At 44.2% G+C, this 15113-nt stretch overlaps 3 protein-coding genes across 3 annotated transcripts; 1 reads left to right on the plus strand and 2 right to left on the minus strand.

The window, feature by feature from the left end:
* Window positions 1–4329: 4329 nt before the first annotated feature.
* On the minus strand, window positions 4330–5280 carry LOC136427383 (uncharacterized). The gene has a single exon (XM_066416215.1). The coding sequence runs from the start codon at window positions 5278–5280 to the stop codon at window positions 4330–4332; it is 951 nt and encodes a 316-aa protein (XP_066272312.1).
* Window positions 5281–6727: 1447 nt separating this feature from the next.
* LOC136424797 (zinc finger protein 782-like) lies at window positions 6728–10567 on the plus strand. Its single transcript, XM_066413453.1, has 2 exons — window positions 6728–6919; window positions 7694–10567. Exon 2 carries the CDS (start codon window positions 7701–7703, stop codon window positions 8622–8624), a length of 924 nt encoding a protein of 307 aa, XP_066269550.1. The 5' UTR covers window positions 6728–6919; window positions 7694–7700; the 3' UTR covers window positions 8625–10567.
* A 1255-nt stretch (window positions 10568–11822) lies between these two features.
* On the minus strand, window positions 11823–14917 carry LOC136424891 (zinc finger protein 782-like). Its single transcript, XM_066413550.1, has 2 exons — window positions 14624–14917; window positions 11823–13728 (listed from the first exon to the last, which is right to left on the minus strand). The coding sequence occupies exons 1-2, from the start codon at window positions 14687–14689 to the stop codon at window positions 12598–12600; spliced, it is 1197 nt and encodes a 398-aa protein (XP_066269647.1). The 5' UTR covers window positions 14690–14917; the 3' UTR covers window positions 11823–12597.
* Window positions 14918–15113: the final 196 nt, after the last annotated feature.

Genomic DNA, 15113 nt, shown 5'->3' on the forward strand with positions numbered 1-15113 from the left:
ACCTATACCTATATATTAGTACACGAATGATTGTGCTATAATGGAGTGTTTAACATAATCTTCTGTAATATGAAGCAAATTTCATGTTTTATATGTACGAATATTGATTTAGTATATTTTGAGAAGCATGATTACTGATAACAAGCATAATTACTGATATAATTTCAAAAAGCTGTGCATTAAGTTCAAGGCTGTGATGTTTATTTTTCTTACTTATTTACTAGCATATACACTATATATTGGAATGATTATGACTGATATACCTTGAATGTATCATAGTGAACTAAGCTTGTGTTATAAGAAGCGTTGTCATGGTCGATATGTAAGAACACAGATGATTCAAAATATGCTAATAAGTTTGATAAAATATGCTACTAATGTTAATAAAAATATGGTAAGTTTGATGAAATATGCTACTTATGTTAATGATAATATGCTAGTAAATCTGATAAAAGAACAGGTTTCATTTCATTTTTATCTAGTGTGGTAGATGTTACTGTGCTGGCCGTACAAGTGAAAACGTTCCAACTCTCTCTAACAGACCTGTAAGAAATATCACAGGGTTACCTGACTTACAGAAGGGTTAAAAGTAAAACGGTTTCGTTCCCTCAATAATGAATGTTAGATTATACATAAATCAACCACATGACATAATAAACAAAACATATCCCACCTCTATGAAAATAAGGAAGACGAGTCTTATCGTCTATCCACTTGCGCAGACAGTAAAAGTAGGATGACGTGACAGAAAGCGCGCTAACCGCTCCTCCTCTGCCATTTACCACCATCTAAAACACAACCAGGGACACTCATTCAACTTCGAATCTGTAACACGTCCTGTCTCGTCGTGGACTGTTCTTCTACCTCTTGGTAGGGTTCCAATGAATAACACCACTCCAGTATGCACTTTCTGATGGTTTATTCCTAAGCTGGACAGACGCTCTCTTAGTCTGCCAGGAAGTCTCTTGAGGTCTTACTCTTAGGCATGCGTGTTAGTCTATATGTTAATGTTGTTAACCTAGCACACATGTTACATCTTGTTACATCCCCTTTTCTTTAGTTAAGTTCTCAGATTATACATTTCTCAACTTTTCATTTCAGATCTTATACAGTGTTATCCATATCTTTGGCCTTAGAGTTCTTTGGCACTCTTTGTGTGCTTTAGAGTCCTTGTGTTTTCCTTGCAGTTCTCTCTGAGTTAGTTAATCAGTTGGTTAGTACAGTCCTCGAGTTAGTATTATGCTTCATGCAAATCTATTCGCGTACGTAATCCTTCAGGTGGGCTGGTGGTCTCACTGTTCGACCGGATCGCGTTGTTGTTTGCTGTTCAGCGGCACCTTCTACAGTCGGCTCTGCTGCTGGTGTCGTTGCCATTGTTGTTTCAGCGGGAGTGTGGTTCTCAATCTCCATGTCGTCTGCAACTGTTGGTGTTTCTTTTGATTGTCGTAGGTGTCTTCTGTTACGACGATATTTTCCACCATCTTCTGTCTCCACTTCGTATGATCTTCCGCCAAGATCTGCTACAACTTTTCCGCGTTTCCACTGGTTTGTTCTGTGCGTGTTGGGTTCACATCGAACTGTATCTCCAACGTTTAGAGGTGGCATGTCTCTAGCTCCTCTATTGTAGTACTTCCGTTGCCTCTGTTTTGCTTGGTGGAGCTTGCGTGGAATGTTGCTCTGAACTTTCGGTTCTAGTAGGGTCGTCTTCATCGGCAGGGTAGTCTTCGTCCTTCTGCTAAAGAGACGTTGGGCCGGACTACTTCCGATCTCTTGAGTTGGCGTGTTGCGAAAATCCAGCAGCGCTAGGTACGGGTCGGCCTGCGCTAGTTTTGCCTTTTCCATGAGCCGTTTTGCCATTTTCACAGCGTTCTCCACCTTTCCGTTACTCTGCGGGTAACCTGGTGATGACGTTTGATGTTGAAAGTTCCACTCTTGTGCAAACTTGTCAAACTCTGAGGACGCGAACTGCGGTCCGTTGTCTGTCATCACTATGTCAGGTATGCCATGCCTGGCAAACTGCATCTTCAGCTTCCTGACGATGGTGGTGGCTCTTGTGTCTGTTTCGCATGTGTCAATCTCAAAGTAGTTGGAGTAGTAATCTACTGTGATGACGTATTCTCTGCCATGTAGGGTAAAAGGTCGATGCCTACCTTTTCCCATGGGCGCTGTGTAACTGGGTGTGGAATCAGGGTTTCCTTTTGCTGTCTGATTCCCATCGCCTGGCACACGTCACACTTTTCCACAAAATCCTTGACCTGGGCACTCATACCAGGCCAGTAAATGCATTCCTTTGCATGCCTGAGGGACGCGTCAGTCCCCATGTGTGATGCGTGGAGTCGCTTCAACATGTCGTATCTCAGTGTCTTCGGGACGACTGCGCACTGGCCCTTGAACAACGTTCCATTCTGGAATGTCAGTTGATCTCTGACGTGGAAGTAGGGTACCATGCTTGCTGGTAGTTTTCCTTTCTCCGGAAAACCGTACCGAATGTACTGTTTCAGTTTCTGCATCTCTTGGTCATTCTCTGTGTGCCGTTGAATGTCTTCTATCGTTGGACTTGACATGATCAGCTCGTCGACCATGTTGACTTGTTCAGTCTCCAACTCCGTCTTGCTTCTCTTCTCTTCTAGCGGTAAGTAGGCACGACTGAGAGTATCCGCCAAGTACAACTCACTTCCTGGCTTGTATGCTATCGTGACGTTGTACTGCTGTAGACGCATCAGCATGCGTTGCAACCGCCTAGGGGCTGCGTGGAGAGGTTTCAGGACAATCATCTCCAGTGGCTTGTGATCGGTCTGTACCTTCACCTCTCTGCCATAGGTGTATTGGTGAAATCTCTCTAAACCAAAGACTACACCTAGCATTTCCTTTTCTATCTGGGCGTATCTTGTCTCAGCATCGGTTAATGCTCGGCTGGCATACGCCACAGGCTGGCCATTTTGCATGATGGCCGCTCCCAACCCCGTGCTTGATGCATCAGTCTGGAGGGTCAACTCCTCGGTTGGGTCGTAGTACTTCAGCACTGGTGCCGTGGATACCATCTCCTTCAGGGTCTCCAGTATCTTCTCGTGTGCGTCCAGCCACTCAAACTCGCTGTCTTTCACAGTCAGCTTCCTCAAAGGCTCACACACGTCGCTGAGCTTTGGCAGAAACTTGGCCAGGTATGTCACGAAGCCAATCAGCCGTTGTACTGCTTGGGGGTCCGTTGGTCGGGGCATCTTAGCTATTGCCGCGACCTTGCCAGGATCCAGTTTCAATCCCTGGCTTGTGATGAGATGACCATGGAATGGAACCTCTTGCATCCGGAGCTTGATCTTGTCTTGATTCAACTTCAGATTGCGCTCCCTACACCTCTGCATGAGGGTTCTCAGGTTCCTGTCATGATCTGTGGTGGCTTCTGCCAGGGTTTCTCCTTCTCCCCAGACCAAGATGTCATCCACCACGGGCTTCACGCCTGCTAGACCTTCTAGTGCCTGGTCTAGGCGTCTCTGAAATTCCTAAGGGGACGACTTGATCCCAAAGGGGAGGCGTTTCCACTTGAACCGTCCCTGGGGAGTGTTGAACGTTGTCAGCAATGAGCTCTCTTCGTCCAAAACCACCTGCCAGTAGCCATTCTTGGCGTCAAGGACGCTGAACACCTTTGCTTTCCGCAGCTCTGGCGTCAGGTCATCAATTGTCGGAGCAGGGTAGTGACTCCTTTTCAAGGCCTCGTTCAGGTCCCTAGGGTCAATGCAGATCCTCAGTTTTCCGGATGGTTTGCTCACTGTGACTAAGCTAGACACCCAAGGCGTCGGTGTCGTCACTGGTTCAATCACCCCTTCTTCAGTCATGTCGTCCAATGCTCTCTTGAGTTGGACACTGGTACTCGTCTTGGGGGATGAATCGTAGGCTTGATGCTCTCATCGACATCTAGGTGGCATTCACCTGGTAGACATCCAAGGCCGGTGAACACATCCTTGTATTCCTCGATCAGGCCCTCTCGCGTTATAGGCTTGTCCAACCTGCTTCCGTTGGACTGTACCACTTGTATTTTGTTGTAGTGCACCGTCACGATGCCCATTTGCTGGATGGATCTGCTACCCAATAGTGGTGTGCCGTCGCCGTCTACTACCACGAATTTTGCACAATACTTCTTCTTTGTTCTTGGGTTGATCATCTTCAGCATGGTTTCACCATCTGACTTGATTGATGTATCATTGTACATGGTCAGTGTTCTTTGATTGTTGTCCACTTGGTAGGAAATGTTGTGCTTCTTCAACACTTTCCTCGGCATGACGTTGCAGGTGGCGCCAAGGTCTAGCTGGAATCTCACACTCTTCCCCTCGACCTTCATCGTTTGGCGTATGAGTTTGTATTCACTCCATACGCATATGCATTCTCTGGACTTGGCCTCTCATCATTGATCGTCATCAAGTAGTCTCCGTGGTCTTCATCTTCCACTGCATGTACAGCTGTCTTCTTCTTGTACTGTCCTGGTGCCTTTCCCATTCTTCTGGGCTGCTTCTTGTCTGCACTTTTGCATGCTCTTGCAAAGTGGTTTGGTTTCCCACACGCCGAGCACTCTTTCCCATAGGCAGGGAATGCATCTCTTCCCGGAGGGTGTTTCTTGGCACAATAACTGCAGCTTCCGGCGGAGGACGTCTTCCCCGTCTGTGGAACTGCTTGTTTCTTTGCCCTGGCTTTGCCTGGCTTGTAGGCATAGTGGACTATGTCTTCACTGTTCTTCATCGTCTGTATGCTTCTTCTAGATACTTCCACGGCCCTGCAGATTTCTCCACATTTCTTGAGGCTGAGGTCACTCTCTCTCAGTAGTCTCTCTCGGACCTTCCCATCTGAGATTCCACACAGGATTCTGTCTCTAATCAGGGAGTCCTTGATGGCACCAAATCCGCATTCCGCCGCTAGGGTTCTCAACTCGGTGAGATAATCGTCAAACGTCTCACCACTAGCTTGAGATCGTGTGAAGAATTTGTGCCTCTCGACAGTCTCATTCTTCTTCGGGTTGCAGTAGGCTTCGAAGGCTGTCATCACCTGTTCTACTGTTCTGTCTTTTTCTGCTATTGGAGCGTTATCATCGTTCACGATTGTCAGCGTCTCGTAAACCTTCCTCGCATCTTCTCCAATTACGTACAGAAAAGTCTTCTTCTTCTTAACAGCATCATCTACTGTAAGGTCCAAGTACAAAGTCATCTCTTCCTTCCATCTTTTCCATGTCACACTCAAGTTTCTTGAATGCACGTCTAAAGTACTGGGAGGTTTCAAACTATACCCTTCCGCCATGTTGTTTACAAGTTGTCAGGTTAATCAGGCACTAACACGACAGTGATGGATCTCTGTATCCACCAACTTTGACCTGTCCTTGCTGAAGCAGGAGTCTTGTTAGGAAATCCCTAAGCTGTCAATTCCTAGACTCTTGGAATGTGGCTAGAAGTTGTAGAACAAAGGGCTAGTCAAACCTTGCGCTGCTCCTCGTGGGCTGCCTCTCCAAACTTCTCGTATCTTTTCAACGATTCCCGTTGGATTCCCGCTTCTGATCACCATGTAACACGTCCTGTCTCGTCGTGGACTGTTCTTCTACCTCTTGGTAGGGTTCCAATGAATAACACCACTCCAGTATGCACTTTCTGATGGTTTATTCCTAAGCTGGACAGACGCTCTCTTAGTCTGCCAGGAAGTCTCTTGAGGTCTTACTCTTAGGCATGCGTGTTAGTCTATATGTTAATGTTGTTAACCTAGCACACATGTTACATCTTGTTACAGAATCCACGGACATCCTAGATCGTGAAGAACGCTGGTTCGAACGGGGAATTAGAGAAGCAATATATGAGAGGATGTACAACCCCGCCCTCAACAGGAAAGGCGGTCTACGCGTTCAACTTTCAGGCACCTGGGATAATGCACTGCCCACCACCCCCCACCCCCGGACAAGCAACATTTAGTTACTGTACTAGAACAACAGTAGCTAATTGAACTATTGGCATAACTTTGTCTTGAATTAATCTTCTTTTTGAAGACTACTGCAAGACATCCTAAATTGTCTTTACCTCATTGCCATATCTATTCAGAGTTTTGGTATAAAGCTGGTGTTCTCAGTCCTATCGTTAGTCACTGACGAAAGACAGTGGATACTGTCTGAAACGTCTGACTGTTTCAAAATCTTATCCAGTTGCTTGAGTAATTATTTTTGGCGTATTAAAAGTAGGAGCCCTGGGTTTTCGCGGTTCAAGGTTGTAATGTTGTTGTTTTTTCTTTTCCATTCGTCTTCCACTGTCTCGGTAAAAGAAGCCGAACCCAATAAGTTAGAACTTAGTGACAGTAGTTAAGACTAGAGTAGTCATATGTTACATTGTTCATCATTTTCTGTCCGTCCACTCCGTGTTACATGTACGTGTACTTGCAATTAGACTGCGAGCAAGAATTTGCAAAGAACTTTCAATTTAAAAGTGGGCAAAGGCAATCTTGAACCCGGCAATAATTAGGGAAATAGAATGTAACTGTGGATACAGAGAGAGAGAACACTCGCCGAAAACTATAACGTGAAGTATAATGATTAGTCAATGGTTTGTTTTGTGCGCACAAGATGCTAACCCACCTCCATTGGTAATTTTTCCATCTAAATTTCAGTTCCCTGTATAAAAGTTCATACTTAACAAAGAAAGAAAGAAAGAGAGAAAGAAGCTGAAGGAAGAAAGAGAAAAGGCAGACAGAAAGAAAAGAAAAATAAACATACCAAAAGAATCCAGAAAGGTCAGCAAATGGCTGCAACCATTCTAAAATGTAGGCGGAACTTTCCACACACTAAGTGGGTAACAAGGCACAAAATGTGACCTTTCACCCCACCCTCAGTTCACCTTTCACCCGCTGCTTCGTTAGAGACGCTTGCCGGATTATGTGAAGGGAAAATCAACAATAAAAGCAGGTAAGAACTTGAAATATACTACATATCTATCTTATCATGAAGCAGAGGGGCTATAGGTCTTTTCTATGGTGTACCGGTCACATTAGGAAGCCGGACGTAACGTAAAACTTTTCGGGGTGAGAAAATTGGCGCTTGGGGAGGGGGGCGAAACCACAAGCCACGTTGTTCGGGACAAAGGGCCGTTTGTGTTAGAAAAGTTCTAATAAGGGTGCTACAGTATCACCAAAATATTACAGAAAATTACAATAGAAACCCTTTTTAGACTAAAAACAAGTTTCCAGGCCATGCAGGTCATGGAACTTTGGAAAAACTGTTTGTAAATTGTAAAGAAGATTCATTATGGAATCACGATCCAGTAACCGGATGAGCGGCCAAAATGGCCTTCCCACCTGGCCGAAAGGATCTACTCTACTACTCTACTCATAAACATTAGGGGGGGGGGGGGGGGGGCAGCAGAGAGTACAACTGGGCCAGGTGTCAGCGTCAGTACGACTTAGCCTGGGTGCCAGACCACCGCGCTCCTGGCGCTAATCCTTCGGCCGGGGAAGCAACTCGCGCCGCCGCCACAGATAGATGCCAAGCGCTCTACTACTAGGTCTTCCCCGCCCAAAAGGGGTTATCATCGCATCGCGCGAAAGGTCTGGTATCCAGGCTAGTACGACTGCACTTGTTTGAGCAACTTTTTTTTTGTATTAGCAGAATAAAAATGCAATCTTGACTTATCCTATTTAAGGTTGATGTGTTTGACCTTTTCAATTTTTCATCCGAGTATAGGTTAGGCATGGCAGAGGCAGGTGATGGGTCTCCTACTGCTTTTCACCAGAGCTGTGATGGGTCTCCTACTGGAGTTTTAGGGGACAAACATCAGAGCAATGTAGAAGACCATCCTACGAAAAGCAAAGCCAGTTTGGACAAAAAGCCATCAGAAAATTCGGTCGAGAAACCCTTTATGTGTGGGAAGTACGGGTACAGGACAGCTAACAAGAGTCACTTATCCAGACATATGAGAACCCATACTGGTGAAAAACCCTACAAGTGTGACCAGTGTGACTATTCTGCTGCACTGAAATATCATTTGGATCGACATCTAGCAAGACACACCGGTGACAAACCCTTTATGTGTGGCGAGTGCGGATACAGGTCAGCTGACAAGGGTAGCCTATCCAGACATATGAGAACCCATACAGGTGAAAAACCCTTCAAGTGTGACCAGTGTGATTATTTTGCTGCACAGAAAATCCTTTTGGACCGACATCTAGCCAAGCACACCGATGAAAAACCCTTTATGTGTGACGAGTGCGGGTACAGGACAGTTAACAAGAGTCACAAAGCCAGACATATTAGAACCCATACAGGTGAAAAACCGTATAAGTGTGACCAGTGTGACTACTCTGCTGCAGAGAAATCCACATTGGATAGACATCTAGCCAAACACAGTGGTGAGAAACCCTACATGTGTGGGGAGTGCGGGTACAGGACAGCTCAAAAGCTCCAGTTATCTAAACATATGAGAACCCATACTGGAGAAAAACCCTACAAGTGTGACCAGTGTGATTACTCCGCTGTGCAGAAATGCAATTTGGACCGACATCTAGCCAAACACACTGGAGAAAAACCCTTCATGTGTAGGGAGTGTGGGTACAGAGCAACTCAAAAGTGTCACTTATCAAAACATATGAGATGTCATACTGGCGTAAAACCCTAAAAGTGTGACCAGTGTGATTATTCTGCTGCACACAAATACACATTATAGAGACATCTAACCAAACACTCTGGAGAGAAACCATTCACGTGTGGCAAGTGCGGGTTCAGAACAGCTCGCAAGCATAACCTATCCATACAGATGAAACTCATACTGGTGAGAAACCCTAGTGTGAGCTGTGTGAATATGATTAGCTATTCGAAAATCAGCTGTTGTCCGGCACCTGTCTAAACACGCTGATGAGAAACTCTAAATGTGTACGGGTTGTAGGTACAGGACAACTGAAGTTAACGTTATCCAGACAGACATACATGTATTTGGAACTAAGGGAAATGGATGTAAGAACACTACATGTGGTCTACGCCAGTGTCTCAGAATAAGTCATTTCACAGTTCCTGTTGCACATCTGCAGTCGTGATGCATTGTGGTCTAAGATGTAAGTTTAAGGTCTCTCATCTGTAATTGTGATTTGTTTGCAATTTTCTTTGTAGGGGGGGCCATGATTAACATTACCCGCAATCTACTGTAGTGCTGGAACTGTGAGGAGGCGTTTTTATGGAGAAGAAAAAAAAAGCAAAGAGAAGCATGCTTAGCGCTTATTTTAGAAATATCGTAACTGTAAAGATTAAGAAGATTTTTAAACACAGTAACAATCTTATTTCTGTCCAATCTAATATGGGCCATCCTGACGCCTGGCGTTGTACTGACATCCTTCAAAATGTGCTTTAGTGTAACAAGTGTGAATAACGTCAACGGCTGTAACCCTAGTGTGAGCTGTGTGCATATAAGTTCGAAAATCAGCTGTAGTCCGACATCTAACTGAACACACTGATATCGATGAGAAACTCTAAAGGTTGCAGGTCCACGGCAACTGAAGTTAACGTTATCCAGACATACATACATGTATATGGAACTAAGGGAAATGGGTGTAAGAACACTACATGTGGTCTACGCCAGTGTGAGAGTAATAAACCATTTCACAGTTCTGGAATCTGAATCCTATCACATAACGGAGCATACTTTCTTAGAAATACTTCTAATGCAAAAAATAAGGAGGCCTTAAAGCTCAGTAACAAACTTATCCTGCAGGTCTGTCAATTATGATATAGGCTATCCTGACCCTTGATTTTGCACGGACATCCTATAAGATGTTATTTTATCTTTTAACATTGCAACAAGGCAGTACAATGCTCAATCTCGGTAGCATTGCTGATATCGGTGCCATATAAGTATATATTGAACTGATGTACATGATTGCGTGTTATAACACGCAATCATGTACATCAGTTCAACTTTCATTTATAGAAATGTTGTGCTTCGGTGTAACGAGTGTGCCTTAAAGTTTGTTAGTAATGTTTATTTTCTAACTTACCAACCTATGCTATATGTATTGAAGCACTAATGATTATGCTATGCTTAGCGTGTTTGAAATTATATAGAATTGCAATGTAAACTTTTGTTATATGAAGCGTCTGCCATTGCTGAAATGTAAGAACACAGTTGATTCAAAATATGCTCATTTCTGACATGTGAAAGTAAAATGTTTAATAAAAGAACAGCATCTGAACAGGTTCCATTCCAAAATGCTGTGTAACATGTAACATTTTATTCTCACTCATGTACTAACCTATATCTATACTAATTGATGTCGTTTTAACAATAAACAATATACACGATATGTTGGAGCACTAATGATTATGCTACCAGAAGTGTTGAACATTATAAAGTATTGTGAAGTAATCTTGTGTTATATGGAGCGACTGTCATGGCTGATAAGTAAGAACACAGTTTATTCAAAACATGCTGATTTCTGACAAGCGATAATAGAAAGGTTAGTTTAAAGAACAGATTCCATTCCATTTCCCATGTGCGGTAGATGACGATGTAAGGAATTGAGCTAGCCGCGCAGTGTAAGATGATTCGACCAATCATTATCAATGCTATTTTCATGACATACGAGTAGCATCCTCGTCAACCTCCTTTATCTGCCGTAACCAATAATTCTTTCTGATCCCCGATAAAATTTTGGCCAAACCCGTTTATTCTTGCCATGCCCGCTAGAAATTGGTGCCGTACCCGGTAATTCTTGTCGTACCCGGTGCTTTTGAGCCGTTACCAATACCTCTTTCTGTACCCCGATGAAATGTTGGTCGAACCCGTTTATACTTGTCATGCCGGCTAGAAATTTGTGCCGTACCCGGTAATTCTTGTCGTACTCGGTGGTTTTGAGCCGTACTGACTCTTCGTATCTAGATACCCCGTACGGGAAGGATACATGTCGACGATGCCAAGGCACACACCCCTTCTCACCACCTCTCTGCCGAGTGGCGCTGTACCGTCAGACCACATCCTAAGAACAACTTCTGCAAACTGTAGTGAGAAGCGGTCTGGAGAGAAACAGAAATCAGCTTTGAGATTCCTCAACGATGGGCAGTGCAAAAAGCGCATCGATAATCAGAGACAGTGATGTTAGCCTGACAATGATGCTGTCCTGGATGTCCTGACCACACACCCGTCCCCAAACCATCGTACCCGCCCTGAACCGATACACCAAATTACCTGATCTCCCTCCCTTCTACATCAATCATCGCCTTCGTTATTTACAATGAGCTGGACAGAAAATCAGCCAACATCAACCCCCTTTACCCAATCTTCTTCTCTGACCAGCCCCCTCAACACTTGTATAATTTCTCGTTCAAACTCGTTCTACGGTGAACGGTTTCTGAATAGAGTGCCCAATACCAGATTAATCTCCCTTCTCTGAATGATGCAGTTCTCTGTTCAACCGGGACCCACCGATATGCCCCGATGTTGTGCCCTTGGGAAAGGCACTTCACACGACTTTCCTCACTTCACTCAGGTGTAAATGAGTACCTAGCTTCGGTTAGGGACGTCCCTCGGATAGGACGCTAAATGAAGGTCGCGTGTTTGGGGAGAGGCACACCTCGAGCACGTTACATTTATTGAAAAGAGTAGGGGTCCTTCCCGGTGTGAGTGGTTCAAAACCTAGTCCTATGGCCGCACATGGGTTCTCCCTTAATAATAGCCTCCGGTTAGTTGGGAAACCTTGGCAATAGATAAAGAAATAAAACTGGACTACAATGAGCTGGTGCTGCTGATGCACCTCCTTTTTTCTGAATAATGTTATAACATATGTAGCATCACAACAGTCGTACAATGACTGAATACTCTAACGACAAGTCTGGTAGGAACATGTTTTTATTATTCTCTTCACCCTCAAAATCATGTCCATTTATGAAACATAACTTCATGCTAACCGTTTCAATTCTAATACTACGGAACGTAAACGTGACTTACAGTTTTACTATAACTCGTTTAAATCATTCAACCGAACAACTAAAAGATGCTAATAACATCATCACTATGGATGAATTTTCAAAACAAACTACAGTAACTAATGCATGATATGATATTGTAAAGTCATAACAACAAAAACTATTTCTTGTCGGAAATTTCTGCCCCATGATTCACTGCACCACCATGTTTGGGCAGGAGGGAAGACAAGTTTTCTCCCGCCATGTAACAAAAGTCTCAAACATAAAATGACGATGATTTCGGTTCACATCATTTTCATCAGAGATCATTACAGCGTCTGTATGTTAACATCAGGATAAATGCAGGACATGAACATTATCAGAAAAGAAAATTCCAATAATAACAATAATCACATGGGCTGACTTGACCAGTGTGTCTCGTACATTCCATGTCCTTTTGTTGTGTTCATTTGTTTTCTTCATCTCCTGTCCATAAACTAAAGACAGAAACAAGCAGACAACAAAAACTAGAATAGTGACAAACTTGTAACAACAGATTGTGTGAACATGTACACATTCGCATGTCTTGTTATCGGCGTGACTTTACCAGTTTGTCTCGTATGCTTTATAAACTGTAGTCGTGGCTTCCATAAAAACCACTACAGAAACTAGAATGACCAGACTGTGAGGACATGTTCACGTTAACATAGATTTTTATCGGCGTGTTTCTTCATGTGCCTCCTCAAATTAGACTTGTCACCCGTAGAATAACTACAAACCTCGCACTTGTAAGGTTTCTCACCAGTGTGGGTAGCCATGTGACGCTTCAAATCGGACTTTTGAATTGCAGAATAACCACAAACATCACACCTGTAAGGTTTCTCCCTAGTGTGTGTAGCCATGTGGCGCTTTAAGTTAAACATTTGTGTTGCAGAATAGTCACATAATTCACACTTGTATGCTTTCTCCCCAGTGTGGGTAGCTATGTGCTTCTTCAAAGTGGACATTTGTGCTGCAGAATAATCACAAACCTCGCACTTGTAAGGTTTCTCCCCAGTGTGGGTAGCGATGTGGCGCTTTAAGTTAAACATTTGTGCTGCAGAATAGTCACATAATTCACACTTGTATGCTTTCTCACCAGTGTGGGTAGCCGTGTGATATTTCAAAGCGGACTTTCGTATTGCAGAATAATCACAAACTCCACACTTGTATGGTTTCTCACCAGTGTGGGTAGCCATGTGCTGCTTTAAGTGAGACATTTGTGCTGCAGAATAGCCACAAATGCCGCATTGGTGAGGTTTCTCCCAAGTGTGTGTAGCCATGTGACTCTTCAAACTGCTCTTCTGGGCTGTGGAGTAAGCGCATGTCTCACAGCGGTATGGCTTCTCACCAGTGTGTGACCTCATATGGACCTTCAAATGTTCCTTGGTGACTGCATAGTGGTTGCACTGGGGGCATTTGTACGGCCGGTAGTTACTGTGTTTTGCCATGATGTGATATTTCAGGGTAGACTTTTGTGCAGCGGAATAGTCGCAGACAGCGCACTGAAACGGTCTCTCACCACCGTTTGTTGCCCCGACATCATTTACAAGGTGATCTTTGCCGAGGCGATCTTTCTTCGTTTGTTTACTTTTACCCGCGGCGTGCGACGTCCTAACGTGCCGTTTCAGGGCGGACATCCTGGATGTAGAGAACTCGCATTCCCGAAATCGATGTAGTCTCTCCCCGCTGTGAGTCTTGCGGCGCTGTTTCCTTGTCCCTCCGTGGTCTGTTTCTGGACAAGCCTGTTTCTCTTCTGTCTGTTCATGCAAATCTTCTGCTGCTTCTTCCATCTAGCAAGAGGAAAGAAACTTAGACATAAACAACAAAAGAACTTTGTTTAGCAAAACGTTTGCCACAATCAAGTAATAACGTCAAAATACAAACCAATGCAACAAGCAACAAGCAAAGTTGACACCTAATCCGCCTTCAGGTCTTTCAAACATCAAAATTACCCGAAAATCTATCTGTCACGGCGCCCACTAGCTCGGTGCATCACTGTCCCAACAACAGACAGAGCCAATCCATACAATGGTGTGAGAGTGACTTCATTCAGGACTTGAACCCAGTTGTATGTATGCTTGTGTTGTGGTCATTATGATTACTTTTGATTGCACATCTTCTGTAAACATTTATCTTCAATTCATTTACCTTATTCATATTCTTGTCAAGTATCATCACTTTTTTGTATACAATACCCAGATTATGTTCCATTATCTCATGTTGACCTGCTTAAGCCCAGGAAACAGTCTCGCTCCGAGGCTAGGAAAGGGCCTGTTCAAGCCCAGGAAACAGTCTCGCTCCCAGGCTAGGAGCGGGCCACGCTCCCAGCCTAAAGGCTCCCCTGAACCGCTTCCTTATAGTGTTTTACATCTGGTGCTCATTATAGGAGTGACACGATGTCAAAACATGACATATTGTTTGTTTGCGTCTAAATGTTGGCACTCAACACAACGTCCCCAAGATAACCGTGTTTTAAACAGGCCGACAGTCAGAGCATGGATTCGAGTGAAAACAGAGACTCTGCCACAGTACCAGCTGTGCACATGGAGGGCGCCCGCTTTACGTACTGACAACGTCATAGCTGGGAGCAGATTTGAAAATATTACATCGCCCCCCTCCCCACATCCCGGTACCAACACGACAAATTTTTTACCAGAGAGTTGTAAAAGCAGACACCAGTCTAACCTGAGACACAGCCTGGCCGCCAGGACGCTCTCGGAACGACGCCTCCTCTATCAGGTTGGACGACATTTCTCTCCGAACTTTCCAACTCTCGGAAACAAACGTCACAGAAAAATCACAATGTGACGTCACTTACAAAGGTCAGGGGTCACGATGCTTGGTACCCCTGATAACTTCTTGTTCTTGTTCTTGTACGACGCTGTATTTATGTGAATACGTAATTGCCCTGTGTTTAACAGTCCTATCTTTAGCTATCAAAAGGGAACAAAGCAAGAAAGAAAATGATACAAACAAAAATAAGACAAACATGTCAGCAGATTGGGGCAAGCGTTCTACAATGCTGGCAGAACTTCCCGCACACAAACAAATTCATTGGGTAACCAGGCACAAAACTTAACCTTTCACCCCACGCCAAGTTCACCTTCCACCCGCTGTTTCGCCAGAAGACGCTTGCAGGATTGTGAGGCTACAATTAACGCTAGAAGTAGGTAAG

The sequence above is a fragment of the Branchiostoma lanceolatum genome, chromosome 1 (genome assembly GCF_035083965.1).
Source record: "Branchiostoma lanceolatum isolate klBraLanc5 chromosome 1, klBraLanc5.hap2, whole genome shotgun sequence".
In the NCBI taxonomy this organism is placed as follows: domain Eukaryota; kingdom Metazoa; phylum Chordata; class Leptocardii; order Amphioxiformes; family Branchiostomatidae; genus Branchiostoma; species Branchiostoma lanceolatum.